Genomic DNA, 25,961 nt, shown 5'->3' with positions numbered 1-25,961 from the left:
GCCCCTAGGCCACGCGTTGCCTGAGCCCTTGGGTGGGGAGCGGCTCACAGCTGGCAGCAAACACCCACCCACGGGAGAGAGCGGGGGGGGCCCTACCTCACTGCTGGAGGCCACGAACTTCTGCCTTAAGCCATTGAGCTCCTGCTGCAAGCGGTCTCTCTGCCAAGGAAGGGCATGTTAGGAGCAGGGGAAAGTCCATAGCGTGTGGGGGCTGGGCCAATGCTCCCAGCCTGCCTGCTCCCAGGAACGCAAATCTAGATGTGGGTAGGGGTGAACCAGGCTCCACTCGAGGGTCAAGCCCACAGCCCAGCCCGGCTCCTAGGTCCCCATGCGCTGACCAGTCAGTGAGCCCTGCTGACACCAAGAAGGCACCATGCCCCTGTTGCCCCGGGCCAGGGGGCCGAGGGCCACAAACCTAACGGCCTCATCCGCCCTGCCAGCATTCAGGGGCTTGTACTGGGCCAGCCTCAGGGTTCTGCGTGATTCGCCATCGCCCCCCCCAGCCACTTACCTCTTCAGCGGCACCATGGAGCTTTTCTTTCAAGGAGGCCAGTTCCACCTTGAATACGACCAGGTCCTCCTCCCGCTGCGCCAGGGCCTGCGCCTTCTCCTGGGACCGCCTCTGCCAGTGCTGTACTTGGCCGCTCCGCTCCCCCAGCTGCTCCGCGAAGGACCGGGCCTGCCGGGGATGAGTGGCGGCAGGTGACCAGTAGGGAGGCAGGTGGGGGCTGGGGGCTCAGGGAGGTGGTTGCAGCGCCTGGGTCACTCACCTTCTGCTCGCTCTGCTGCTGGAAACCCTGCAGCTTCTTCAGCTCCCCGTTGAGCTGCCTCATCCGCTCCTCACAGGCTGCTGTCTCCTCCTCCAGCTGGGCTTCCCTGGCCTGTCCCCGCACCAGCTCCGCCCGCAGGGCCGCCATGTCCTGCGCCGTCTCACTGAGCTGTCACAGGATGGAGCATGGGGCGGGCCCTCTGGAGGGGGGGCAGGCCCTGGGGCAGACAGCTGGGCTGCACTAACACCCCCCAGCCTTCCAGCAGAAGCGAGAACCGTACACACAGTAGCTGCTACACTGGGCCAGGCCTGGCTGAGCCCCCGCCCCAGCACAGGCCCCTGGTGCTGCACTGAGTGTGCTGGGCACTTGTACCAAAGCGGGAGGGGTCTGTACGCGGTCGCTGACTGCCTGGGCGAGGGGCTGCTCCCCAGGGGGGCCGAAGGGTAACATGCTCCTGGGCAGCGCAGGTGCCAGGCAGGCTAGGTGGGGCATCCGAACGTCTGGGCCGCTGTGAACGCCCCACTCCCTGGCGGCTCCAGAGAGACACTGGGAGCCGCAGGCTGGCCAGCAGGCGGAGCAGATGCACACCATGTGGCACGGGGCCGGAGAGCGGGTCAGCCCGAGGAGCTGTGACCTCCTAGCGCTGCCCTGGGGGTCAGCACTGCCTCTGCCCACGCTAACACCAGGCCAACATGCTGCTCCAGCTCAGCGGAGCTGATGGGGTCCCTGGGGCAGGCCCTGGCTCTGTCCTACCTTCTCCAGCGCCTCCCTCTGCGTCTCTTGAGAGGAGGCAGTTCTCAGTGTCAGGGCCTGGATGGTCTCCTCCGCTGCAGTCAGCATGCGGGTGCTTTGCCGCTGTCTGGCCTGAGCTGCTCCCAGCTCTGCCTGCAGCTGGGCCAAGGCCGACTCCTGGCGTGTGGCCTGCGGGGAGTTCAGCGCTGTCAGCTGGGCACCAGCGGCTGGAGCGCTCCCCTTGCCGGCCTGCTGCTGTATCTGCTGCTGGTGTGCTCCAGCTGGGCGCTGCACTGCCTCAGCTGCTCCTGCAGCTAGGACCCAGGCAGGGCCGCCCCTCCCCGCACAGGCCCCAGCCAGCCTCTGTATCTCCCCCTCCCCCCACAGCCACTGCCCCATAGTGGCCTTGTCTCCCGCTCTGCTGGGACCCGTCACAGGCTCACCGCTTGCTCGCTGCTGTGGAGCTCTCGCTGCAGCTCCTCGCGCTCGCTGGCCAGCACCCGTTCCCTCTCCTGGGCTCCCTGCAGCTGCCGCTGGAGCTCTTCGTCCCGGCCCTGCAGCTGGCTCAGCTCCTCCCGCAGGGCCCGCTGGGTGGATTCCTGCTCCTGGAGCTAAGGGAACATGGGGTGCAGGTGCGAGGCCAGGGCAGCATGAGTGCCGAGGGAGGAGATGCTGGGCCGGGCAGGGCTGCGGGATCACTGAGCTGCAGGAGCTGAGACAACGCTTCCTGCATAGCTGATGCTTCCAGCGGGCGACCGTCCCCCCTCCCCCACCTAAGCAGGGTGCTCCCTTTCTGTCTTGCCTGGCGCCCAGAGGCCAGGCCCCCGTGTGCAGCCCCAGGGGGAGGCCACGCCCAGCCTGTACCTGTTGCTGCAGGGCTTTCGCCTGCTCCTGGCTGCTCCCCAGTTTCAGCTCCATCTTGGCCATTGAGTGCTGATGCTGCATCCCCTGCTGCACGGCCACCTGGTGCCTCTGCTTCCACTGGCCCAGCTCCACCGTCAGGCGCTCCAGCAGCTTCCTGTGGGCGAGGCCCCAAGACAGAGCAGCTCCAGCCTCCGCCCCATGAGCCCTGGGAGCCCAGCCGGACACCCCACGTGGCAGGCTCTGCCCCCGGCCCCTTCCCATCCTGTGTGGCTCTGCCTCGGGGCTCCCTGCCCCAGTGCTGCCTGGCGCGGCTCTGGGTCATGGAGCCTGGCACGGGCAGATGCCAACATCCTGTGCCCCTTGCTGGGCTCTTCCCACCTCCACCAGGGACCACTGGCAGGTCCCCGGCTGCTCCCAACCTGCTCTGCTCCACCTCATCCGTGCTCCTGGACAGCTGCTCCTGCAGCGCCTGCCGCTCCCCCTCCAGCCTGCGGCTGGCCTGCTCCAGCCGGACAACCTCGGCCATGCGCTCGCTCAGCTGCTCCTGCGTGCTCTGCAGGCTGCTCTGGGCCAGCAGCAGCCGCTCCTCCTGCTGCACCAGCTCCTGAGCTGCCGGAGACAGGGAGGAACATGCTCACCCAGCTGCTGCCCCCCCCCCCAGGCTGGGCAGCAGGAAGGAGAATCCTGCTCCTGAGCATGCCCAGTGCTCTGCCATTGACACAGACTGGAGCTGAGGCAGCTGCACCTCATGGGCAGCTGGAGCCCATCACCTGGGCGTCTGGTAGGCTCTGCGATGACTGGAACGGGCAGGCTCAGCTGTCTGCCATCAGGGCCCACCGTACGCTTTCCCTGCAGTAACGTAAGGGGCAGGTGGGACTCACTCAGGGGAGGGGCGCTACGTGGGCGCTCCCCACTCTGCAGCTGGCAGATTCCAACATCCCGGGCGTGTCTCTCTGTGGAATGCCCCAGGCAGGCAACGTGTCTCGCCCACCTTCCCCGAGCCACAAGAGCCTGAAGCCAGTGGTGCCAAGGGCCCAGCCAGGGCGCAGCTGCCTCACTCACCAGCCGCTTGCTGCTGCCGCTGGCTGTCCTGCAGGCTCTGTCTCAGCAGCTGGAGCTCCTCCTGCAGGCTGTCGCTGGTCGCCTGGCTCTGCTCCCTCTCCTGCTGGGCCTGCTGCAGGCGTGCGGCCAGGCTCCTGGCCTCTGCACGCTGCTTCTCCAGCTCCAGCCCCTTCTCCTGCAGGGCACCACGAGCCTGCCGCATGGCGGCCTGTGCCTGGCGGAGCTGTTCATCCCTCCTCTGCATGATCTGTGCCAAGAGAGACCACAGCACTGCCCCATGGGCCACGCCACCCGCAGGCTGGACCCTGCCGCTGGCACAGTCCCACGGCCATAGGCCCCTCCACATGGCCCCACAGGTGCTGCCGCATCTGCCTGAGACCTGGGGGAGGCTGGAGCCCTCTCCTGCTGCGAACGCATGTTGGCCCAGGGCCCCTGGCTTGTCCCTCCTCTGGGTCCCCGTCTCCTGGGCTCACCTGCTCCTTCTGCGCACACAGCCGGCGGCTCTCCCGGAGCTTGCACTCCAGTTGCTGGATCAGCTGCTGCAGCTTGGCCACCTCCAGCTGCTTCTGCTCCACCTCAGCAGCTGTGTCCTGCCTCAGGCTCTGCACCTCCAGCTCCAGTGTCCCGAGGGCTGAAAAAGCAGCGCCATGCTAGTGCCAGCTCCTGCCTCCTGCCGCTGCCCTGAGCCGCTGGCTGCTGTAGGGCGTCTCCACCGGACCTGTGACGCGCAGCTCTGCACACACCCCGTGCTGGCCAGGCTTCAGCCAGCGCCAGTAACCGCAGTGCAGCCGGGGTGCCGCTCTGAGCCCTGCCCACCGCCATGGCCACAGGGCCAGCTCGCTGAGCACCGGCGAGGGCAGCGCCAGCCCAGCTGTACCCTGGGTGCAGCAAGACATGGGGCTGGGCCCAGACACCCGCACGGTGTGCCACAGGCCAGGGCTGCCCTGGCCGCCAGCGCGGGGCCCTGCTCAGCACCTGGCTCAGTGTGGCTCCCTGATGGTACAATCCTGGCCAGGCAGCCAGGCCTCTGGGCTCAGCAAGGAAGGCAAAGTGGCCTGGGCTGCCCCCTGCCACCCACCCAGGGCTCCTTGTGGTCCCAGCTGGCGCAGACGCCTGGTGCAAGGGGCGTAGGCCACAGCCTGAGCAGCGCCCCTGGGGCAGCCCCTCGGTGCTGTGCTGGGCAGCGCTGACGGGCCCAGGGGCCAGCAGCAGCTTCCCCCACCCCGGGGCCCCGGCTGGCAGGAGACGCGGCCACCTCTTCCTTTACCTTTCATGCTGCTGTTCTTCTGCTCAGCCACTCGCACCAGCTCCAGCTTCAAGTCCTGCACCAGGCACCGGTACTCCTCAGCCCGCTGGCTGTGCTTGGCGCGGGCCTCGTCGGCCTGGCTCAGCTGCTAGACACAACGCAGCAGCACAGCTCAGTCACTGCCGTGGGCAGCCAGCCGCCAGGCCTGGCTGGGCCTGGAGCAGTCCCAGGGCGCTGGCCGCTCAGTGCTGCCCGGCGCTCCCTGCCAACATCCGGGGGGGGGGGGGGGGGGGGACGGTCCTACCTGCTGGAGGTTCTCTGCCATGGTGGTTTGGCTCTCATAGCTGGCGTTGGAGTGACTGTGAGTGGCTGTGTAGGAGGCAAACTCCGTCTGCACGTGCACCAGCGTCTCTTCAGCTTCCAAGCACTGAAACCACAGGCAGCAGGATACCAGTGGGCCGGGCCCCAGCGAGCCCCTGGGCAGCTGGGCGCAGAGGGGTTCACTGGACTCCCCGGGGGCTGAGTCTATAGACGAGTGTGCCAAAGTGCAGCACGTCAGCCCCCCCAACGGCCGGGAACACCCGGCGGGCCCTGAGCTGTGAGGTGTGGCGTGCCGGCGCGACCCTGAGCCGGGTGTCTGTACAGTGTGTGCGGTACGCCATGCACCCGCCACGCTACCCGGGCTCTGGGCAGGCAGGGGGAGGAGCCGCTTAGCTCTGCCTGGCTGACCACTGCGTATTGCGTGGCTTACAAGGGAAGGCTATTTGCATATGGAGGCCGCTGCTGCTCAAGCCTGCAAAGTTGACAAGCGCTCACAACACTCTGTGCAAGGCCCACCCAGCAAGGATGCGGCTCAAAGAATTAATCTGGTGTCTCAGGAGAGGCAGCGCCACCCCATAGTCGTCACGCAGGGTAGGCGCAGGGAGTCAGTGTGATGAAGTGGGACTGTTCTTAATGTTTCCTCTGACTACCGTGTGGGTGCCTCAGTTTCCCCTATGCATTTCTTAAGTCTCCAGGGGGTGAGAGTGATGCAGAGCACAGGGCCTGTGCCCATAAATGGCCAACACTCTGTCTCTTGGCAACTAATGGCCCTTCCCCCCTGCAAAGGTGCTGGAGAACAAAGCGATCAGGTGACCTCCTGGCCTGGGAAAGACAAAGGCCAGAAAGGAGGGGCTGGGGGGGGTTTCAGTTTGGAGCTGGCTGGGGATGTGGAGTGAGGGCAGACGTGGGTGTCTGGCTCACTGGGCCCCAGAATGGACCCGGCAGAGGGGTCCCATTCTCTGTACCTACAAGCTCTGGTTCAGACCGTGTTCCTGTCATCTAATAAACCTCTGTGTTACTGGCTGGCTGAGAGTCACGTCTGACTGCGAAGTGGGGGGACAGGACCCTGTGGCTTCCCCAGGACCCCGCCGGGGCGGACTCGCTGTGGGAAGCACACGGAGGGGCATATGCTGAATGCTCCAAGGAGAGACCCAGGAGGTGAAGCCGTGGGAGCTTCTTGCCCTGCAGACAGGCTGCTCCGAGGGAGAGGAGGCTCCCCAGAGTCCTGCCTGGCTTGGTGGGGAGCAGTTCCAGAGCAGCGCCCGGGGACCCCGTGACAGGCTGTCGCTGAGACACTGCTCTGGGGAGGGCTGTGGGACAGGTTGGGATCCATGCAAGTGACCCAGCTCACGAGTACATTTATGGTGAAGAGCCACATCCTTTGGAGGCGAAGGCCCTGGTGTCTGGAGTCGGTCCAGGTGTGTGCTGCACCCTGGTCTTGATGAGTCTGTGACCAGCATCTTTGCAGGAGGAGGTGTGGCTAAGGACTCCCTCACTGTGATGGGTCTCTGGGAATCCAGGGCATTGCCCTGGGGGCTCCAGTGGCCGTTTCTTCTCTGCAAGCTGCTCTTGTTCATCCCTGTGTGCAGCTGGGGGCTGGCAGACACGCAGGGGGGGATTGAGAGCTGGTTACTGCCTCAGCCTTTGGACACTGGGGGGAATCCTGACCTGAGAATTTGGTCAGCCCAGTTGCTAGGAACACGTGGAAAGATTTTACCTTGAACCAAGTCTAGTTTGTTAGATTTTAGTTACTAGGAAGTGTTTTGTGTTTATTTCTCTTGTAACCATCCTGACTTTAATCACTGGTACTCGCTTCAGCTCTACCTCTTGGTAATTAAATAAACTTGTTTTATTCTTTAATCAGACCAACCCAGTGCTGTGTTTGACCTGAACTGTTAAAGTCACAAACTTTCCCCTTTGAGGGGCAAAGCTCCTCTAATCCCCGAACTGCCCAGGAGAGGGCTGGACTGTGCAGCACACACAGTCTGGGGGGGAATCCAGGACTGGGCGTGTGCTGGGGTCACCCTGCGGGTAGTAACTAAGGCGGCTGACAGCCAGAGTGGGGCTGGTGTGTAGCTGACAGGCTGCTGGGCTCAGAGGGGCTGGCCCAGGGCTGCGGCTACACACAGACACTCAGGGGTGACCCGCAGGCTGTCTGGCGGGTTGTGAGCAGCCCACGCTGGGAGCTACAGCAGTGTTGTGAGGCACCCCAGGTCGCAGGGCGGGTGGTGACAGCACCTCGCCAGGCTGGGCTGCTCCCCGGCATGGGACAGGTACCCAATGTGACGTGTTTCCAGCTGGGGCCAACTGGCAGCCAGTGCAGATTCCAGAGCACTGGTGTCCCTCATCCTGACAGAGATGCGCTGCGTCCCGCACTGCTCCACCAGAGCCCGATGTGGCAATCTGGAGGGACGGTGTGTGACCGTGGCCATGTGAGGTGGTGAGTGGGCAGGGGAGCAGGTGTGAACGCTGGCGTGCAGGTGACGGTCTCTAAAGCCCTGACAACATGCCAGGCTGACCCAAGGACGGAGCGAGCCAGGCCAGCTGCCCCACTCCTCTTTGCTCACCTTGGTCTGACTGGCAGCCAGCTGCTCTCGGAGGGCCTGGATGCTCTGCTCATGCTGGTGGGTGTGCTGAAGGCTCCTGGACAGCTCCTCCTGCATGGCATGAAGTTCTTGAGTCAGCTGCTCCACGGCCGCCTGGTTCCTTCTGCCTGTCATCTCCTGTTGCAGAACCAGCTGCTTGCTGCACAGGTTGATGGTGTCATCACACTCCCACATCTGCAGCAGGGATGAGGAGAAGCTCTCAGAGGGGCCAGACAGCAGGACCGGCCCAACCCGTGGTGCTGATCCGTGGGGTGGGGGCTGGGCCAGCTCCCCTGCCTGCAGCCTGGCTCCCTTCCTAGGGAAGGATTGAGAATGACACGGGAGGAGGCCAGCTGCCCACTCCACGAGCTCCCCGGGGAGAAGAGCAGAGGCAGCCGGGCAGCCAGAGGCCACTGAGCACCAAGCCTGAGTCTGTGCAGCCTGACACCGGGGCAGAGCGCGTGGCCAACCTGCCGACTGTGACCTGGCGCTTTTGCCGCTCGTTTGCCCCAGGCCAGCGGCTGCACGGCCTGTGCTGGGCAGTGCTTCTCGGCGCGTCACACGCTCAGCACCGCCAGCACCAGGGTGGTTCCCCTCCGATCCCACGCGTGCCGCCCCTGCAGAGCCCGGAGCGCCAGGGCAGACACCACTGGCATTGTGCGCGCGAGCCCCCAACCCTAGCAGGTGAACTGGAGAAAGCCCTGGAGGGCGACCACAGGAAACCTCTCAGCACAGACAAGGCCACGGGGCCTGTGCAGCCGGCTGGAACTGTGCTGGCAAGAAGCCTGTGGGCTGTGGGGCTACTGCTCGCACGGCCAGGCCCAGGTGCCCAACCCCGCCAGTGCCACGCGAGGCAAAGGCACGAAGGGAAAGCACCGCCAGGCCCACCTGGCTGCTCATGTCCCGGAGCTGCTCCTCCAGGCTCTGCACCTTGCCCTCCAGCTCGCCAGCTCTGTTCAAGGCGGCCTGGTATTTCTTCTTGTACAGATCCAGGCTGCTCTCGGTGGAGCTGCTCTTGCTCTTGGCCATGGCCAGGTGCTCCTGCGCCTCTTGGAGCTGCTCCTGCTGCAGGCAGAGCTCCCGCTCCTGCTTCTGCACCACCTCTTCGTAGTAGAACACCTGGGAGTGCGACAGACAGGAGAGCTGCCTGCCGGCCTTTGCCCCACTGGCCTGTTGCTAGTGCGGCGAGGGCCAGGCAGGGCTCAGGCCCAAAGGCCAGTCAGAAATGGACAGGTCCAGTCCGCTCCATCCCCTGGCTTGGGCAGGACTGGTCCTCACTGGTCTAGTCTCAAATCTCCCAAGCAAGAGGGCTCGGCTCCTCCCCAGAGCGTCTCCCCCGCAGCTGGGCCTGGCTCCCTGGCAGGGGACTTCCTCCTTGTCACTCCCCCGCGTCTGTCCTCAGACGGGCCAGGTGCTGCCCCTCCCCGTGCGCAGAGGCACCGGGCCCCTGCTGAGGGTGCTGACCCAAGGTGGCACTGGGCTGGGTGGAATCCACGGCTGTCAGCTGAGCCTTGCCAGTGGGAGGCTGCTCCTGGCGCAAGCTAGTTACACTGGCCAGGGCTGCTGCTAACCAGAACCAGCCCGAGCACACATCAGGCCCCTTCCCTACCTCTGGATCCATGATCCTCTCGAGACTCTCGCCCTCCCTGCTGCCCTGCTCCATGCCCGGGCGGGGGCCCAGCCCCAGAGGGGGCTGATGGGACATTGTGGGAGCTGCAGGGCCCTGCCTGAATGAGGGCTCAGCTCTGGGCTGCCTGCTGAGAGGGGACGACCCTCACAGGAGCCATACCTCCTCCTTCAGTGTCTGGCATTGCTGCAGCAGGAACTCCAGGTGCGAGCTCTGCCTCTCCATCGTGGACTCCCGCTGCTGCAGGTGGCTCAGATTATCTTGGTTCTTCCCTTTGCAGACGTCCAGCTCCTGCTGAAGGTGCTGCAGCTTGGCCCGCAGCTGCTCCAGTTCTGTCTGGTGGGCTCGCTCGCGGGTTGTGAGCTCCCCCTGCAGCTGCTCCACTAGCATCACCTGCTGCTGGCTCTAGGACACAGCCCAGACAAGCAGGGTCCCACACCAGGTAGCTCTCAGCGAGGTGCCGCACTGTAACGCAGCAATCAGGCCTCCCCTGTTCTGACCCCACCTCCCCACGCACGACCCTGGCCCGGCGGGTGCTCAGGCCACAGGGGACCTGGGAAGTTGGAGTGAAACAGTTACGTCACTTCTGAGTTATTCTCACAGGCTCCAGCATGAAATTTGGGGCTGGGCGAAGGCCAAGGTAATGGAGGCCAGAAACGTGCAGTGGGACCAGTTCTGTGGAGAACGCCAAGGAGGACGTAACCATTTACAGCCTGAAGATTCATGCAGACAGACCGACGGACAGGACTGACCGGCGCCTCCGCGGTACCACACGGACCGACGGACAGGACTGACCGGCGCCTCCGCGGTACCACACGGACCGACGGACAGGACTGACCGGCGCCTCCGCGGTACCACACGGACCGACGGACAGGACTGACCGGCGCCTCCGCGGTACCACACGGACCGACGGACAGGACTGACCGGCGCCGCCGCGGTACCACACGGACCGACGGACAGGACTGACCGGCGCCTCCGCGGTACCACACGGACCGACGGACAGGACTGACCGGCGCCTCCGCGGTACCACACGGACCGACGGACAGGACTGACCGGCGCCTCCGCGGTACCACACGGACCGACGGACAGGACTGACCGGCGCCTCCGCGGTACCACACGGACCGACGGACAGGACTGACCGGCGCCGCCGCGGTACCACACGGACCGACGGACAGGACTGACCGGCGCCTCCGCGGTACCACACGGACCGACGGACAGGACTGACCGGCGCCTCCGCGGTACCACACGGACCGACGGACAGGACTGACCGGCGCCTCCGCGGTACCACACGGACCGACGGACAGGACTGACCGGCGCCTCCGCGGTACCACACGGACCGACGGACAGGACTTAGCATCAGTTCAAGACAAAGGAGTCAGAAGGCAGCCCAGGTCCAGACACCGCAATGCTGCTGGGGCTGGGAACTGCTTAGAGATACGCTGAGGAGCAGACTTAGCAGCACAGGCTCTGACTCCGTGGGTACTCCAGGACTGAAGCACCCATGGAAAAAAGCTAGTGAGTGCTCAGCACCCACCGGCAGCCAGCTCCCCTCCCCACAGTGCCTCCCGCCCACCGGCAGCCCCCGCCGAGTGGCGTGCAGGAGGCGCTGGGGGGAGGGGGAGGAGCGGGGACGGGGCAGGCTTGGGAGAAGGGGTGGGGTGGGGGTTTGAGGGAAGGGGGTGGCTGGGATGGGGCAGGGATTTGAGCACTGCCAGGGCCTGGAGGAAGCTGGCACCTGTGTTAGGTGGAGGTTCAGGCCGTGCTAGCAGAGACGGTAAGTCTGCACACTGAACGGCCCCAGGGCCAGGGCTGGCAACGCTCCCTCCCAGCTTTAGAAAGCCCAGGAAGCCAGTTGCCTGGCTGAGGGTTAATACCACGGCAGCGCTGGCTATGTGCAGGGCTGGCAAGCACTCACCTGGCTGATGCAGATCTCCTGCTCATGCTGGAGCTGCTGGATGCAGCAGGTCTGCTCCGCCATGGCCTGTGCCCGCTCCCCACAGATCTCTTGCAGGCTTCTTATGTCATCTTGCAGCTGGTGGAGCTTCCCCTTCAGGCCGCTCCCCTCTGCGGCTCTCTCCTTCCCCTGGGCAGCACCACAAACACACGTCACTGACCCCGACGGTCAGGGCAGAGGCAATGGGATGGCGCCATGTGTCAGCCTGAGCCAGCGCACACCAGCGACGACATGGCGACAATGGAATGCACCGGCCTGGGTGATGGCACCTGGGGCCTCAGCCCCTCCCGGCTCTGCTGGGCTCCCTCGCACCAGCGGGTCTCACTTGGCTGCACAACTCCGCCCTGTATATCCTTCGGCCCGGGCTCCCAACTACACACGCGTCACACAACTGTCCTGCGTAAAAGGCCACGGCGGGCGTTGGAGCACGGCCCGAAGAGGCTGCTTGCCCAGTCTGCACCCCGAGGCAGCGAGAAACGGGAGCGGACTAGCGGATTCGTCCTGGGGGGACCTGCTAGTGCTGTGTTCAGTGAGGGGCCCCGCGCTCCACACACAGCCCCCTCGGGCAGCTCTGGGGCTCAGGGATACGAGACTGGCTGCACTAACTGCAGAGCACAGGCTGTCACACAGGGCATGCGCCAGCACCTGGAACTGTAGCCAACCATGGCGATTCCCCGCTGGGCCCACCATGCCCCGACTGCAGTGCAGATGGGTCCCCACAGTCCATGGCCAGACCATACAGGCAGCGCTTCTGCAGTGCTGCAGCCCTGCGAGGAGCTCCTCACCCCAGGAGACGCTGAGAGTTCAACGGACCCCAAAGGCTGAGATCTGAAAGCTCACCTCATCCTTCGCTCGCACCAGCTGCTCCTCAGCACTTTTCAGGTCTCCTCTGAGCTTCCCGATGGTCTGGTCACGGCTGCACACCTGCAAAGCCCATGGCTGGTATAGCAGCCTTCCCGCAATGGGAACTCTGGAGATAATGCTTAGAACTTAGAACCCCACTCCCGAAAACATTCCACCGTGAGCACGGCCTGCCCGGCTCCAGCAGCCTGGGGGGCGGTGTGGGGAGGACGGCAGCCTGTGGGGGCAGGGCTAGCAGGGAGACAGACAACAAAATAGCAGCAGCAATTAGCTCGGAGCATCAGAGCTCCAAGAGCTGGGAGGAAGGCTCCAGCCACTGGTGTCCTAGGCAGTGGCACTGCCCTTTGGAAAGAGACGCTCAGGCAAGGTGACTGTAGGAAATCCCAGGCCAGGGGACAGACTAATCCACAGCAGCAGGAGAAACCCCCACCCAGCAGCCTGCCGAGAGGATGGTCTGGAGCAGGGGTCGGCAACCTTTCAGAAGGGGTGTGCCGAGTCTTCATCTATTCACTCTGATTTAAGGTTTCGCGTGCCGGTAATACATTTCAATGTTTTTTAGAAGGTCTCTCTCTATATAAGTCTATATATTATATAGCTAAACTATTGTTGTATGTAAAGTAAATAAGGTTTTTAAAATGTTTAAGAAGCTTCATTTAAAATTAAATTAAAATGCAGAGCCCCCCGGACTGGTGGCCACGACCTGGGCAGTGTGAGTGCCACTGAAAATCAGCTCACATGCCGCCTTCGGCACCCGTGCCATAGGTTGCCTACCCCTGGTCTGGAGGAAGAGAAAACCTTGCTGTCCTCTTCCCAGTGGTGTCTGCCTACCTCCTGCTGCGTGGTCTTATGCCTCTCCCTCAGGACGGCCAGCTCCCCAGCCTGCTGCTGTTGGGCTGCACGCAGCTCTGCGAGCTGCCCTGCGCACCTGGAGAGCTCCTCTCGGGCTGCCACAAGATCCGCTTTCTGCTGCTCCACCAGCTGGTCACGCTGCAGCAGCTGGGCAGAGGAAAGGAAGAGCTGGAGCCAAAGCCAGCTTCCCAGACCCCGCAGCCCAGCCCAGCTCCCGCTCAGACACCCAGGCTAAAGGCGCCATGGAGCGCTGGGGAGATGGGGCAGGCAGTGCTGCTTTGGGGCGCCACACCTGGAGGCATTGCTAATGCTGCTGCTTTACCAGGCCACGGCGAGGCCCTGCTGGGCGATGAATGGGAAAAGCAGGTGGCTCGCATGGGAAAGGAGCAAAGCCCCAAGACAGGCTGCTGGCAGGGAGATGGCTCCCGGGTGCTGGACCCTCGGCCTGAGACAATCTCGCCAATACAGCTCGTGCCATATGCACGCTCCTGCCTTAGCCCAGGGGCTCTGTATGTGCCCAGGATCCCTGTTGGAACAACAGTGCTCAGCCCTCCCCGTGCCGGGCCCCTCCATCAGAGGGCAGGGCACCAGGGCACAGGAGGAAAGGGGGGGGCTCCGCGTGGCTCTTGGGTTGCCAGTTGTCCTTGAGCCGGGCATGGAGGGAGCAAGCTGTGGGGACTAAGCGAATGGTCACCCCGGTGCTGATTGCAACCCCCGCCCCGCATGTGGCAGCTGGCCTGCGGGTCCTGCAGCAATGCCACCTGGTCGCCACCTGTCCTCCGGGCCGAGTGGGAAGGACAGGCAGGATCGGTGGCACCAGCTCCAGCAACGCTTCCCACCCGCCCCACCCCAAGGAAGCCGCATGAGCTGGCCATGTGCAAAGGCACAAACACGACTGAATGGAGGCGCAGGTGTCTGCTTCTCTCCCTGAGCCTGAGCTGGGACCTACCTGGGTCTCTGACTCCTTCTGGATGGCCTCTTTCCCTTGCCTAGCACCCGGCAGTGCTTCCCGAGAATCCCGGAGCTGCTCTTGCAGGCACTGGAGCTCCTCATCTCTCCTCCGCAGCTCCTTCTTCAGGGAACATGACTCCAGCTGCGACGTGCTCAGCAGCGCCTCCAGCTGGGCCGCCTGGGGAAACAACGCAAGAGGCTGTCTCAGCGTGTTGCTGGCGGCCACTGCTGTCCTTTGGGCCTTACTGGAGCAGGAAACATAACTCAGTATGAGCCAGAGCAGGCCTGGGCAGAACAGTAACACATCAGGCACTGGCTAGCCAAGGGAGCATATTCCTGACCTGCCTGGCGAGGATGGTGCAGCTCTCTCAGTAGCTGTGTAAACACATTCCCAAGGGATGTGACAAGACCACCCGACCTTCCAAAGGACCAGCAGGGGCTGACAGGCTAATGGAGGCAGGTGCAAGGAGCAGGGTGATCACTAACCATGTGAGACGTAACATGTCTGGAGCGGGGCATAAAAGGAGATGTCCTGGGGCCAGAGTATCTTTGTACTTGCCGAGGGGATGGCAGCCTGGTGCGCTGACTGAGCTGGTTCCATTGCTGTGTGCACACAGGTGTTAGTGAACCTGTAACCATTGAGCCGGGGCGCTAGCACTGTCCTTCATCCACAATGAACCTGGCCAAGCGCCTTCGCCACCGAACCGAGCCAGGTCTGCAGAATGGATGCACTGCAGGGGCTGCTAATGCCGCTGGCATCAGGGCTCCAGGAACAGCAGCGCTACAGCACCAGCAATGCTTCGCAGTACTGACAACATCTGCCAGCACGACCTGCATCATGTCCCTCCACCAGCCCCAGCCCTTGCCCTGGTGCCAAGTTGGCCCTCCAGCATGGCCTGCACCATCGCCCTCCACCAGCCCCAGCGCTGGTGCCTGCATGCTGGGCAGAGCCGGCTTTAGAAAGTGCGGGGCCAATTCGAAGTTTCGACAGGGCCCCGGCAGGGATCACAAAAAACCCCCCCAACACATGTAAAAAAACACATGGGGCTTGACTCACCGGGCGGTGCTCTGACTCTTCAGCGGCAGGTCCTTCACTCGCTCCAGGTCTTCGACAGCACTGAAGGACCCGCCGCTGAAGTGCCGCCGAAGACCCAGAGCAAGTGAAGGACCCACCACCGAAGGGCCGCTGAAGACCCGGAGCGCCGCCAGGTGAGTAAAAATTAAAAAGGCGCCTCTAGCCAGGGAAGAGATTCACACTGGGTGCGGGGCCCTCTTAGGCGTGGGGCCCGATTCAGGGGAATTGGTGGAATTGGCCTAAAGCCGGCCCTGATGCTGGGGAGCCTGAGGGATGCTAGGGGACACAAAATGAAAATGGGAGCCATACGGCCACAGTGCCTGCTCCAGAAGCCTCTGCCCAGTGATCTGGGGGACTGCCCACAGCCTGGCAACACGGAGCCAGGCAAGACTCCGCCATGCCCTTTGTGTGTGACATTAGAAGGCTCCCTGAAACTTCAGCCAGCGAGACCCCCCACCCCCGAAGACAATCCTGCCAGCGCTAGCAGAAGCAGGAGGGGTGGAGAGTGGAAGGCAGAGGAGACAGCAGCTGTAGGTTCTCAGTCAGTGCTGGTGCTAAGTAGTGGGCAGGCAGGTTCCAGGCGGGGTACCTCGCTCTGCACCATCTTCAGCTCCTGGTGCAGTGACTGCCTTTTCCTCTGCAAACCCTGCAGCTGCTCTTCTTTGCGCTGGGCTCTGGATTCGGCTGCCTCCTGCGAGACCTGGGATGCTGCCAGGTCATCCTTCAGCTGCCCGATGGTGTCCTCCCAGCGCCGGGCCTGTCCCACAAACCGCCCAGGTGTCAGCAGAAGCCCTCTCCCCCCTCTCCTGCCCACCTGCTGAGCTGGCAGCACAGGCGGGAGGAGGTGCACCCACAATAACAGCATGAGGCAGGAGCCTGGGTTCCCTCAGCCTCCATCCCCCCCGGACCGGGCGGGTCTCTCGCAGGTCACACTGGAGGAGGGGGCTGGCAGGGGAGGAGTGCCTAACACAGCACCGACTGGTACCAGCCTCGTTACCCAACGGCCTTTTGCACCTGCTGCAAGCAGGTGCCTGTGCCGGGCAAAGCGCGCAGATGAACTGAGCAGCTGACTCCATGTGACCAGCGAGTGGCATAATGGAAAACTGCTCCAGGGGTCAAGACTGAGCCCTGAGCAGTGCGGGGTCTCTCACTCCGGGCCATGGTGCAGAAGAACTAGGAGCCCCAGAGCTGGGGGTGAGAGGAGAGAGGCTGGAGTCGCAGAGCCAAGGCTGCTTGCTGGCCTGGGTTGCAATGCAGCACCCCCACTTATCAGCAGGCACAATATATGTCGCGTACGTTTGCAGTACCCACGGTGCCCATGTGGAAAGGGAGGCTGCGAAAGGCTGGGCACTCGAAGGCAGGGACAGGGCTTAACATCAGCCAGGAAATGGCCCAGGAGAGCCCCAACCCCCGGTAACCCGCTTGGGCTGCAGGCTGCATTGGAAGGTGTCCTACAGCTGGAGCGTACAGACAGGGCCTCAGAGACGAGTGGGGCGGGGGGGAGAGCCAGAGACGTTCCTGAAGTTAAGGGAGGAGCTCCCCCCAAGCCTGCTCCGCTCCCCATCAGGCCTGCCGGCTCTTGGAGAGACAAGTGGGAAGAAGAGGCAATGGGAGAGAACGCTGAGGACTGCCTGCCCTTGCAATCCCAGAGGGGAGGGAGGGACACGTACCCTCTGCTCAGCTGCTTGTGCCTCAGCCTTTGCCTTCAGCAGCTTGCTTGTTAACGGCGCCACCTGCTCCTCTTTGTGGCGTAACTGTGGAGAGCCCAGAGGAGAGTCCAGACATCAGAGCTGGGAAGTGCTGATCGGTCCCATCCCGGCTGTCCCCCAGGGCAGTGCTGGCTTCTTTCCTGAGGCATATTTTTCTGGTGCTTTGCCCAGTCATTTCATTTGGCTGCAGCACTGGGGCTTCCTCCCCTCCCCAGCTGGCCCTGCCCCCAGGAGCGACCCATCTAAGTGATGGGCCTGACAAAGGGGGGATAAAGTGCCCCCAGGATGGCTGGGGTGAGGGCAACCGTGCACAGAAGCCTCGAGCAAAGCCAGGCGGCACAAGAGGGCCTTCAGGAGAGGGCCCGGGGGGGCACGTTGGAAAGGCGCTGCCTGGTGAGACTTGTGCACTAGTTCTTCCCATCTGGGGCCAGGGTGGGGCCCCTTAGCTCAGCAGTTCCACACTCTCTAGTCTTTGTGGGTCTTTCCTGCTGGCTTGTTAATTCCTTCAAGGCTTTGCCTGTGATCTGCGCCCTCGGCTCCGCAGCACGACAGTCTCTTGTCTGAGAGCCAATGAAGCTGTGAACGCAAACCTGGCCTCATCCACCGGCCTTCCTGCTCCAGCCTCTCCCCAGCTACGATGGGTCCGCGGCTTGCCTGGTGCTAAGTGCTGACAGGAGTAAAGGCTCCTCAGATCCTATCTCAGTCCCTGTTGCCTGCGGGAGTGGGACTGGGAAGCCATCGCCTTGGCAGGAGCAGCCGGCCTGCCGAGATGAGAGGCTGCACTGGGCCTGTTGCTCCCCTGGGGCAATGGGCCGTGAGGCCTGCTGGCAGCCGCTGGCAGGAAGGGCGCACACAGTGGGTGTCCTTTGCTCTTACCAGGACGCACAAAGGCCTGGAAAGGCGTCTCAGGAAAAAGGGACTGGTTCCTGCCAGTGTTTTCCATTAGAAATTCAGCTCTGGCACCTGGGGAGACGCCATGGCAGTGTCTGCAGCAGGGAAACTTACAAACTGCTGCTGTGTCATGAGAGCGCCGGCCGGAATCCCCCCAGAAATGTTCTCTGAAGGCGACTGGGGAAGGAGTGGACGGTGGGAGCCCAGAGCACGGTGGCAGCTGGGAGGGATGGCGGGTCAGGCCAGTGGCTGAAATCACTTTGGTTCTCGTTTTCCTGTTAACACCTTCAATTTGCAGAGGACTGAAAGTGATTCAGGTGAGTCAGACTGAGGGATGTTGGAGGATGGCAGGTGCCAGTCAATGCTGCTAAATGCAAAGCTCTGTGCATTGGAGGGCACCCAGGTTCTGCCCGATCAGCTGTGCCAGCCCAGGGAGCTGGGCGCCATGGCAGATGGCAGCCGGATGGTAAAAATGAACGCACGTGTCCCTGCTGCAAAGAGCAGGAGTGCTCATCCTTTCTCCCAGTGCCAGCGCTGCTCACTTGGCTGGTTACCAGCGTCTGCTCATTCTCCAGTGCCAGGCCTTGGGCCTCTAGCCTGGCATGCAGAAAGCCAGTCTCCTCCTCCAGGTGGTGACAATGGGCCTGCAGATGGGCTTGCTTCTCTTCCAGTGCCCGGATGGTCTGGTGCTGCTGGCTCATCTAGTTGACAAGGAGGAGTAAGAGAGACAGACATTAACATGTGTCTTCAAAATACGTTGTTGACAATCTCTCTCTACTCCCATCTAGCTATCCAGTGGCAATCACCCTCATGCATATTCCACACCCCAGCTTCCTCTCCAAGGAGAGTCAACAGGCCCACCCCCACAGTGAGACATCCTCTTTGGGGAGCGTTAATTAAGCTAAAGCTAAAATACTCCATTCCCAGGCAAGTACAGCTCTGATGCTTGTTGAGGAATTTTCCAACTCTTGTTAGTTTCTCAAACCAAAGCCTCCCGTAACTCATTTATGGATGAGCCTTCCACTGCTGAGTCTAGCTACAGAGAGCCCCTGCCCCCTCTCCTGTGCAGAGCACCCAATTGTCCCCCATGTGTTATACAGAACGAGAGAAGAGAAAAAAACAAAGTGAAGGGTTAAACCAATCAGGACTAGCTCAGCTGGTGCCCCAAAACCAGTGAGAGTTCCAGAGGTCAAACTTCCTGAGACCTCCAGATGCCACTCTCTCGCTCTCTATACTCAGCCCAACTTACACACTGTATGCTTGGTTGCCTTCTGAACCAGATAGTCATCTCTCCGTGTGACTAATTTGTCCGGTTCCCCTAATGCAAAGTCTCATATGCAATGGTAAGCCTTGAACAATGTGAAAAGGATTAGATATAGTCAAAGAATGTATGGATAATCTCCTCTAGACTTAGGCCTGATCTACACTATGATTTTAGGTCGAATTTAGCAGCGTTACCTCGATTTAACCCTGGACCCATCCACATGACGAAGCCCTTTTTTTCGACTTAAAGGGCTCTTTAAATCGATTTCTTTACTCCACCTCCGATGGCCTTGCCGGGTCGAATTTGGGGTAGTGTGGATGCAATTCGGACAGCGCTCTCAACTCAGATGCATTGGCCAGGTAGACAGGAAAAGGCCCGCGAACTTTTGAATTTAATTTCCTGTTTGGCCAGCATGGCAAGCTGATCAGCACAGGTGACATGGAGTCCCAGAATCGCAAAAGAGCTCCAGCATGAACTGAATGGGAGGTACAGGATCTGATCGCTGTACGGGGAGAGGAATCCATGCTAGCTGAACTCCATTCCAGTAAACGAAATGCCAAAACATTTGAAAAAGTCGCCAAGGGCATGAAGGACAGAGTCTATAACAGGGACTCGCAGCAGTGTCGCGTGAAAATTAAAGAGCACAGACAAACCTACCAAAAAACCAGAGAGGCAAAGGGCCGCTCCGGGTCACAGCCCCAAACATGCTGCTTCTATGACGAGCTGCATGCCATTCTAGGGGGTGCAGCCACCAGTACCCCAACCCTGTGCTTTGACTCCGTCAATGGAGTAGGACGCAACACGGAAGCGGGTTTGGGGGACAAGGAAGATGAGGAGGAGGAGGTTGAAGATAGCTCACAGCAAGGAAGCAGAGAAACCGGTTTCTCCAACAGCCAGGATCTGTTTCTCACCCTGGACCTGGAGCCAGTAACCCCAGAACCCATCCAAGGCTGGCTCCCGGACCCGCAAGGCGGAGAAGGGACCTCTGGTGAGTGTACCTTTGTAAATATTAGATATGGTTTAAAAGCAAGCGTGTTTAATGATGAATTTGCCCTGGCATTCGCGGCCAGTACAGCTACTGGAAAAGTCTGTTAACATGTCTGGGGATGGAGTGGAGATCCTCCAGGGACATCTCCATAAAGCTCTCCTGGATGTACTCCCAAAGCCTTTGCAAAAGGTTTCTGGGGAGGGTAGCCTTATTCCGTCCTCCATGGTAGGACACCTTTACCACGCCAGGCCAGTAGCACTTAGTCGGGAATCATTGCAGAACAAAGCATTGCAGTGTAAGGTCCCGGTGTTTGCTGGCATTCAAACAACATCCGTTCTTTATCTCTCTGTGTTATCCTCAGGAGAGTGATATCATTCATGGTCACCTATTTGAAATAGGATGGTTTTATTAAGGAGACATTCAGAGGTTCCCATTTCCTGCTGGGCTGTTTGCCTGTGGCTGAACAGAAATGTTCCCCGCTGTTAGCCACGTGGTGGGTGGAGGGGTGAAGCCATCAAAATGCAACCTTGTAACAAAAGCACATGTGCTATGTAATGTTAACAGCGAGGTTTACCGGGGGCGGTTTCATCAAGGAGAAACAAACAGAACTTTCACACCGTAGCCTGGCCAGTCATGAAACTCGTTTTCAAGGCTTCTCTGATGCGGGCCGTGCCCTCCTGTATTCTGCTAACCACCCTAGTGTCTGGCTGCGCGTAACGTCTCCCCCTTACTCTCACAGATCTGTGGAGCGCACAGCAAGCAGTAATAACAATGGGAATATTGGTTTCGCTGAGGTCTATCTGAGTCAGTAAACTGCGCCAGCGCGCTTTTAAACGTCCAAATGCACATTCTACCACCATTCTGCACTTGCTCAGCCTATAGTTGAACAACTTCTGATTACTGTCCAGGCTGCCTGTGTACGGCTTCATAAGCCATGGCATTAAGGGGTAGGATGTAAAAGCAGCAAAGAGTCCTGTGGCACCTTATAGATTAACAGACATATTGGAGCATGAGCTTTCATGGGTGAATACCCACTTCGTCGGATGCAAGGGGTAGGCTGGTTGCTCAAGGATAATTATAGGCATTTCAACATCCCCAATGGTTATTTTCTGGTCTGGGAAGAAAGTCCCTTGCTGCAGTTTTTGAAACAAATCAGAGTGCCTGAAGCTGCGAGCGTCATGTACCTTTCCCAGCCATCCCACGTTGATGTTGGTGAAACATCCCTTGTGATCCACCAGTACTTGCAGCACCATTGAAAAGTACCCCTTGTGGTTTATGTACTCGCTGGCTTGGTGCTCCGGTGCCAAGCTAGAGATATGGGTTCTGTCTATCTCCCCACCACAGTTAGGGAATCCCATTGCAGCAAAGCCATCCACTATGACCTGCACATTTCCTAGAGTCACTACCCTTGATATCAGGGGCTCTTTGATTGTGTTGGCTACTTGGATCACAGCAGCCCCCACAGTAGGTTTGCCCACTCCAAATTGATTCCTGACTGACCGGTAGCTGTCTGGTGTTGCAAGCTTCCACAGGGCTATCGCCACTTACGTCTCAACTCTGAGGGCTGCTCTCAGCTTGGTAGTCTGGCACTTCAAGGCAGGGAAAAGCAAGTCACAAAGTTCCACGAAAGTGCCCTTACGCATGTGAAAGTTTCGCAGCCACTGGGAATCGTCCCAGACCTGCAACACTATGCGGTCCCACCAGTCTGTGCTTGTTTCCCAGGCTCAGAATCGGTGTTCCACGGCATGAACCTGCCCCATTAACACCATGATGTGCACATTGCTGGGGCCCGTACTTTGTGAGAAATCTATGTCCATGTCTATGTCCTCATCACTCTCATCACGGTGCTGCCGTCGCCTTCTTGCCTGGTTTCGCTTTGACAGGTTCTGGTCTGCATATACTGCAGGATAATGCATGTGTTTACAGTGCTCATAATTGCCATGGCGATCTGAGCAGGCTCCATGTTCCCAGTGCTATGGTGTCTGTGCTGAAAAAAGGTGCGAGACGATTGTCTGCCGTTGCTCTGACAGAGGGAGGGGTGACTGACGACATGGCTTACAGGGAATTCAAATCAACAAAGGGGGTGGATTTGCATCAAGGAGAAACACAAACAACTTTCACACAGAATGGCCCCCTCAAGGATTGAACTCAAAACCTTGGGTTTAGCAGGCTGTTGATTTCACGGAGGGGGGAGTAAATGAATACAAACCAAATCGGGTCTATTTCTTGTTTTGATCCATCTATCTTCTACATCTTAGGCTGGCAGCAGACAGTGCAGTATGACTGCTAGCCATCGTCATCTCCTGGGTGCTCGGCAGAAAATGCTGCATTACGATTGCTAGCCATCGTCATCTCCTGGGTGCTCGACAGAAGATGGAAATTACCTGGCTGAGTCACTCCCATGTCTGCCCAGGTGCCCCTGACTGACCTCACTGAGGTCGGCTAAAAGAGCACCCAGGAGTACAATGATGACAGCTACCAGTCATAATGCACCGTCTGCTGCCAAAAGGCAATGAGCTACTGCTGTGTAGCAATGCAGTCCCACGTCTGCCAGCACCCAGGAGACGTACGGTGACGGTGAGCTGAGCGGGTTCCATGCTTGCAATGGTAGGGTGTCTGCATAGGTAACCCAGGAAAAAAGGCATGAAACAATTGTCTGCCGTTGCTTTCACAGAGGAAGGAAGGGGGGCTGACGACATGTACCCAGAACCACCCGCGACACTGTTTTTGCCCCATCAGGCATTGGGAGTTCAACCCAGAATTCCAATGGGTGGTGGAGCCTGCGGGAACTGTGGGATAGCTACCCACAGCGCAATGCTCCGGAAGTCGACTCTAGCCTGGTACTGTGGATGCAGTCTGCCGACTTAATGCACTTAGAGCATTTTGTGTGGGGACACACACAATCGACTGTATAAAAACTATTTCTAAAAAACTGACTTCTATAAATTTGACCTAATTTCGTAGTGTAGACATACCCTTAGACGACTCTAAGGGATTTTGTTTGTTTTCTTTGTAAATGATTGTTGCACCCTAGAAGTGAGAAGAATTTTAGGGCTTTAGAAAGCATATTAAAAATACAATCACATTGTCTAACACTGAAATATTAAGAGAAATTGCTTGAAAACAGGGATCCCAATTGATAGTTGGGGCTAATAATGAAATAAAGTCCACGTAATGCTTGCCTGGAGGATGTGACTCGGTCTGCCGAGACTCATCAAGCCCTTGGACTGCTACCCCTTCCTACTGCTCCACGTGGGCACCAATGATACTGCCAAGCATGACCTTGAGTGGATCACTGCAGACTACGTGGCTCTGGGAAGAAGGATAAAAGAGTGCAAGTGGGGTTTTCGTCCAGCTTCCCTGTTGAAGGAAGAGGCCCAGGCAGGACCACTGAATCGTGGAAGTAAATGCATGGCTAGGCAGGTGGTGTTGGCAAGAGCGCTTTGGCTTTTCTTGACAACGAGCTGATGTTCCAGGGAAGTAGATTACTGTGCTGGGATGGGCTCCATCTATCCAATACTGGGAAGAGCATCTTTGGTCATCATCTGGCTGAGCTGATAAGCACAGCTTTAACCTAGGGATGGTAACAAAAATCCGGCCAATGTGCATCTAAGCTCATGTAACAAAGACAAAGGGAAGGGGTAATTTTTGAAGAAGGGACTAGAAATCACAACTGCATTAAAAAGGCAAGAGGAAGAGCAAAATATCTTCTATGCCTCTACAAATGCAAGGAGTATGGAGAACAAGCAGGATGAATTGGCAGTCATGGTAGAGGAAGACAATTATGACTTAATTGGCATGACAGAGACTTGGTGGGAAAAAACCCACGATTGGAGGACCAGTGTTGAAGGCTATAGCTTGTTCCGAAAGGACAGATATGGGAAAAAAGGAGGAGGTGTTGAGCTGTCCGTCAAGAATGGACACACTTGCTCCGAGGTCCACGGGGACGTGAGTGACAGACCTATTGAGCACAGGCGGTGAGTTATATAGGCCCATGGTGCCCAGGGGCAGCTCCAGACCCCAGCACGCCAAGCGCGTGCTTGGTGCGGCATGCCGCGGGGGGCACTCTGCCAGTCGCCGGTCCCGCGGCTCCGGTGGACCTCCCGCAGGCGTCCCTGCGGAGGGTCCGCTAGTCCTGCGCGGCTTCGGTGGAGCCGTGGGACCAGCGGACCCTCCGCAGGCACGCCTGCGGGAGGTCCACCAGAGCCGCGGGACCGGCGACCGGCAGAGCACCCCCCGCGGTGTGCCGCCCTGCTTGGGGCGGTGAAATGTCTAGAGCTGCCCCTGATGGTGCCTGTGTTCCATCAATATTTAGCAACATGGGCCTGGTGCCACCAATGTTTGGGCTTATTGTGCTTTGGGGGGCCCTGCACTTCTGGGGGACACAGAGTCCAGGGTGGCCTGGGAGGTTAGTGGGGGTGCCTGGTGCTGGCAGCAGTGAGTGACCCAGCTCCAGCCTGTCCCACTCCACTCCCTCTCCACCCCATCCCACCCCTTCCCCCAACCCCCCACCCTGCCTCTTTCTGGCTTCCGCCTCCTCCGCCCAAGCGATGCCAGGAGCTGGTGGGGTGGGCTGGGGCCAGGGAACCGCCAACAATTCTACAAATCCGGCACCCCTGCTATTGAGAGTCTCTGGATGAGGATAAGGGAAAAGAACAGTAGCAATGTTATGGTGGGGTCTATTATAGACACCAAACCAGGAAGAGGAAGTAGGTGAGACAGTCTACAAGCAGGCAACAAGATTAGCTAACATACGCGCTAGTATCGATGGGGGATTTTAACTTCCTTGATATCTGTTGGAAGGCAATTGCTGCAAAACATAATACATCCTGCACATTCTTAGCATGTGTACGGGAAGCTTTCTGACTCAGAGGTCGTGGAAGCTCCTTCACTGGAGGTTTTTGAAAGGAGGCTGGAGAGCCCCCTGCAGGGGTGAAAGTAACTCACAGGACTTACCTGTACGGCTGGAGTCCGGGTGTGTGTGTGTGTGTGTGTCCTCATCCGGAAGAGGCGGGGCCTCAAGATTTAAAGGCCCTGGACCACCAGCTGTGGCTGGGAGTCCCAGGGCTTTTAAATCACCCAGGGGGCTCCCAGCTGCAAAGATGGCTGGTAGCTGCCGGGGTGAACTAAAGGGCCCGAGGCTCCAGCCGCCATGGAGCTCCAGGCCCTTTAAATGCTGGCCCTAGCCCGGCTGCCGGAGCTGCGGGCTGGGGCCGGGATTTAAAGGGCTCCTCCAGGCTTCCCGCCGCAGCAGGGAGCTTGGAGGAGCCCTTTAAATGCCGGCCCCAGCCCGGCCGCCAGAGCTGCAGGCCGGGATTTAAAGGGCTCAGGGCTCCCCACAGAGCCCTTTAAATCCCCGCCACAGAAGTTGATGCGGTCCGGCACGGCGTACTGGACCGTACCAGCTTACTTTCACCTCTGGCCCCGTTTTGGATGGTTAGACACAACAAATCCTGCATCTTGGCAGGGGGCAGACTGGCTGACCCTTGCAGTCCCTCTAACTCTATGGTTTTCTGAGTCTATTAATGGAGCCCTGCAAATCCGCGGCTATTCGGTTTATATCTGCAGATGCAGATATCCATGGATTACTTTTGCAGATCGCAGATCAGATGCCAATACAAATTTTGTATCTGTGCAGGGCTCTATCTATGAAATGGATCAAACCTTCTGAATAAAAGAAACATTGAAGAAATTGACTCTACACGTCTGCCATCTACTGGATACTGATGGAAGCAGCAGAGAAAGTGAGAAAGTTGAAAGCTGAGCACCAGTTGGCAAATGACCAATAGAAATCCAAGGGTGGCCCCCTCCAATGAATCCCAGTAGAGAAAACTGAGGTCATCAGCAGGTGACACACCCCAGAGCTGACTAAAGCTGCAAAATCCCCAGTGCAACAAGGAAGTGGTGAGATTCCATTTCCGAGATTGCTTCTCCTTCTGTTCTTTCACATAAATAACTGACGTTTACCTGGATGAAGTTGACACTCTGTAGCGACCCATCAAGTAACCATATTTTAGATACTGGCGAATGCTATATGCATGACCTCCTTTATAAATTCAAGGAAACTGACCTAAGAGAGATCTGAACCGTAACGTCAAACAATTGCTTTTGATATTCTAAACTTGCCCCTTTTGGACCAAGCCACTCAAATACGTGGGACCATACTCTTGAAAGTCCCTTAAAGACAAGTATATTCTTACTGCTTGGAGAAG

General features: G+C 59.5%; 1 protein-coding gene across 16 annotated transcripts in view; it reads right to left on the bottom strand.

The window, feature by feature from the left end:
* The window catches only part of PMFBP1 (polyamine modulated factor 1 binding protein 1), a 333,447-nt gene that overhangs the window by 2,789 nt on the left and 304,697 nt on the right, over positions 1–25,961 (bottom strand). For 10 of the 16 annotated variants that reach the window (XM_044987520.1, XM_044987510.1, XM_044987516.1 and 7 more), the window contains 21 exons: positions 17,980–18,198; positions 16,568–16,651; positions 15,487–15,654; positions 13,821–14,000; positions 12,851–13,018; positions 12,002–12,085; positions 11,123–11,290; positions 9,370–9,612; positions 8,469–8,699; positions 7,563–7,775; positions 4,979–5,101; positions 4,696–4,822; positions 3,902–4,059; positions 3,429–3,675; positions 2,786–2,975; positions 2,367–2,520; positions 1,946–2,113; positions 1,524–1,691; positions 771–938; positions 512–679; positions 97–159 (listed from right to left, as the gene is read on the bottom strand). In XM_044987520.1, the coding sequence (XP_044843455.1) occupies positions 97–159; positions 512–679; positions 771–938; positions 1,524–1,691; positions 1,946–2,113; positions 2,367–2,520; positions 2,786–2,975; positions 3,429–3,675; positions 3,902–4,059; positions 4,696–4,822; positions 4,979–5,101; positions 7,563–7,775; positions 8,469–8,699; positions 9,370–9,612; positions 11,123–11,290; positions 12,002–12,085; positions 12,851–13,018; positions 13,821–14,000; positions 15,487–15,654; positions 16,568–16,651; positions 17,980–18,198 (3,492 nt within the window). Of the gene's footprint in view, positions 1–96; positions 160–511; positions 680–770; positions 1,692–1,945; positions 2,114–2,366; positions 2,521–2,785; positions 2,976–3,428; positions 3,676–3,901; positions 4,060–4,695; positions 4,823–4,978; positions 5,102–7,562; positions 7,776–8,468; positions 8,700–9,369; positions 9,613–11,122; positions 11,291–12,001; positions 12,086–12,850; positions 13,019–13,820; positions 14,001–15,486; positions 15,655–16,567; positions 16,652–17,979; positions 18,199–25,961 lie in introns of those variants that run through there. The other 6 variants (XM_044987515.1, XM_044987511.1, XM_044987513.1 and 3 more) reach the window with 6 other exon arrangements.

The sequence above is a fragment of the Mauremys mutica genome, chromosome 14, assembly GCF_020497125.1.
Source record: "Mauremys mutica isolate MM-2020 ecotype Southern chromosome 14, ASM2049712v1, whole genome shotgun sequence".
Lineage (NCBI taxonomy): Eukaryota > Metazoa > Chordata > Testudines > Geoemydidae > Mauremys > Mauremys mutica.
Note: the sequence above shows the minus strand (reverse complement) of the source record. Positions and strands in the feature narration are given on the sequence as shown.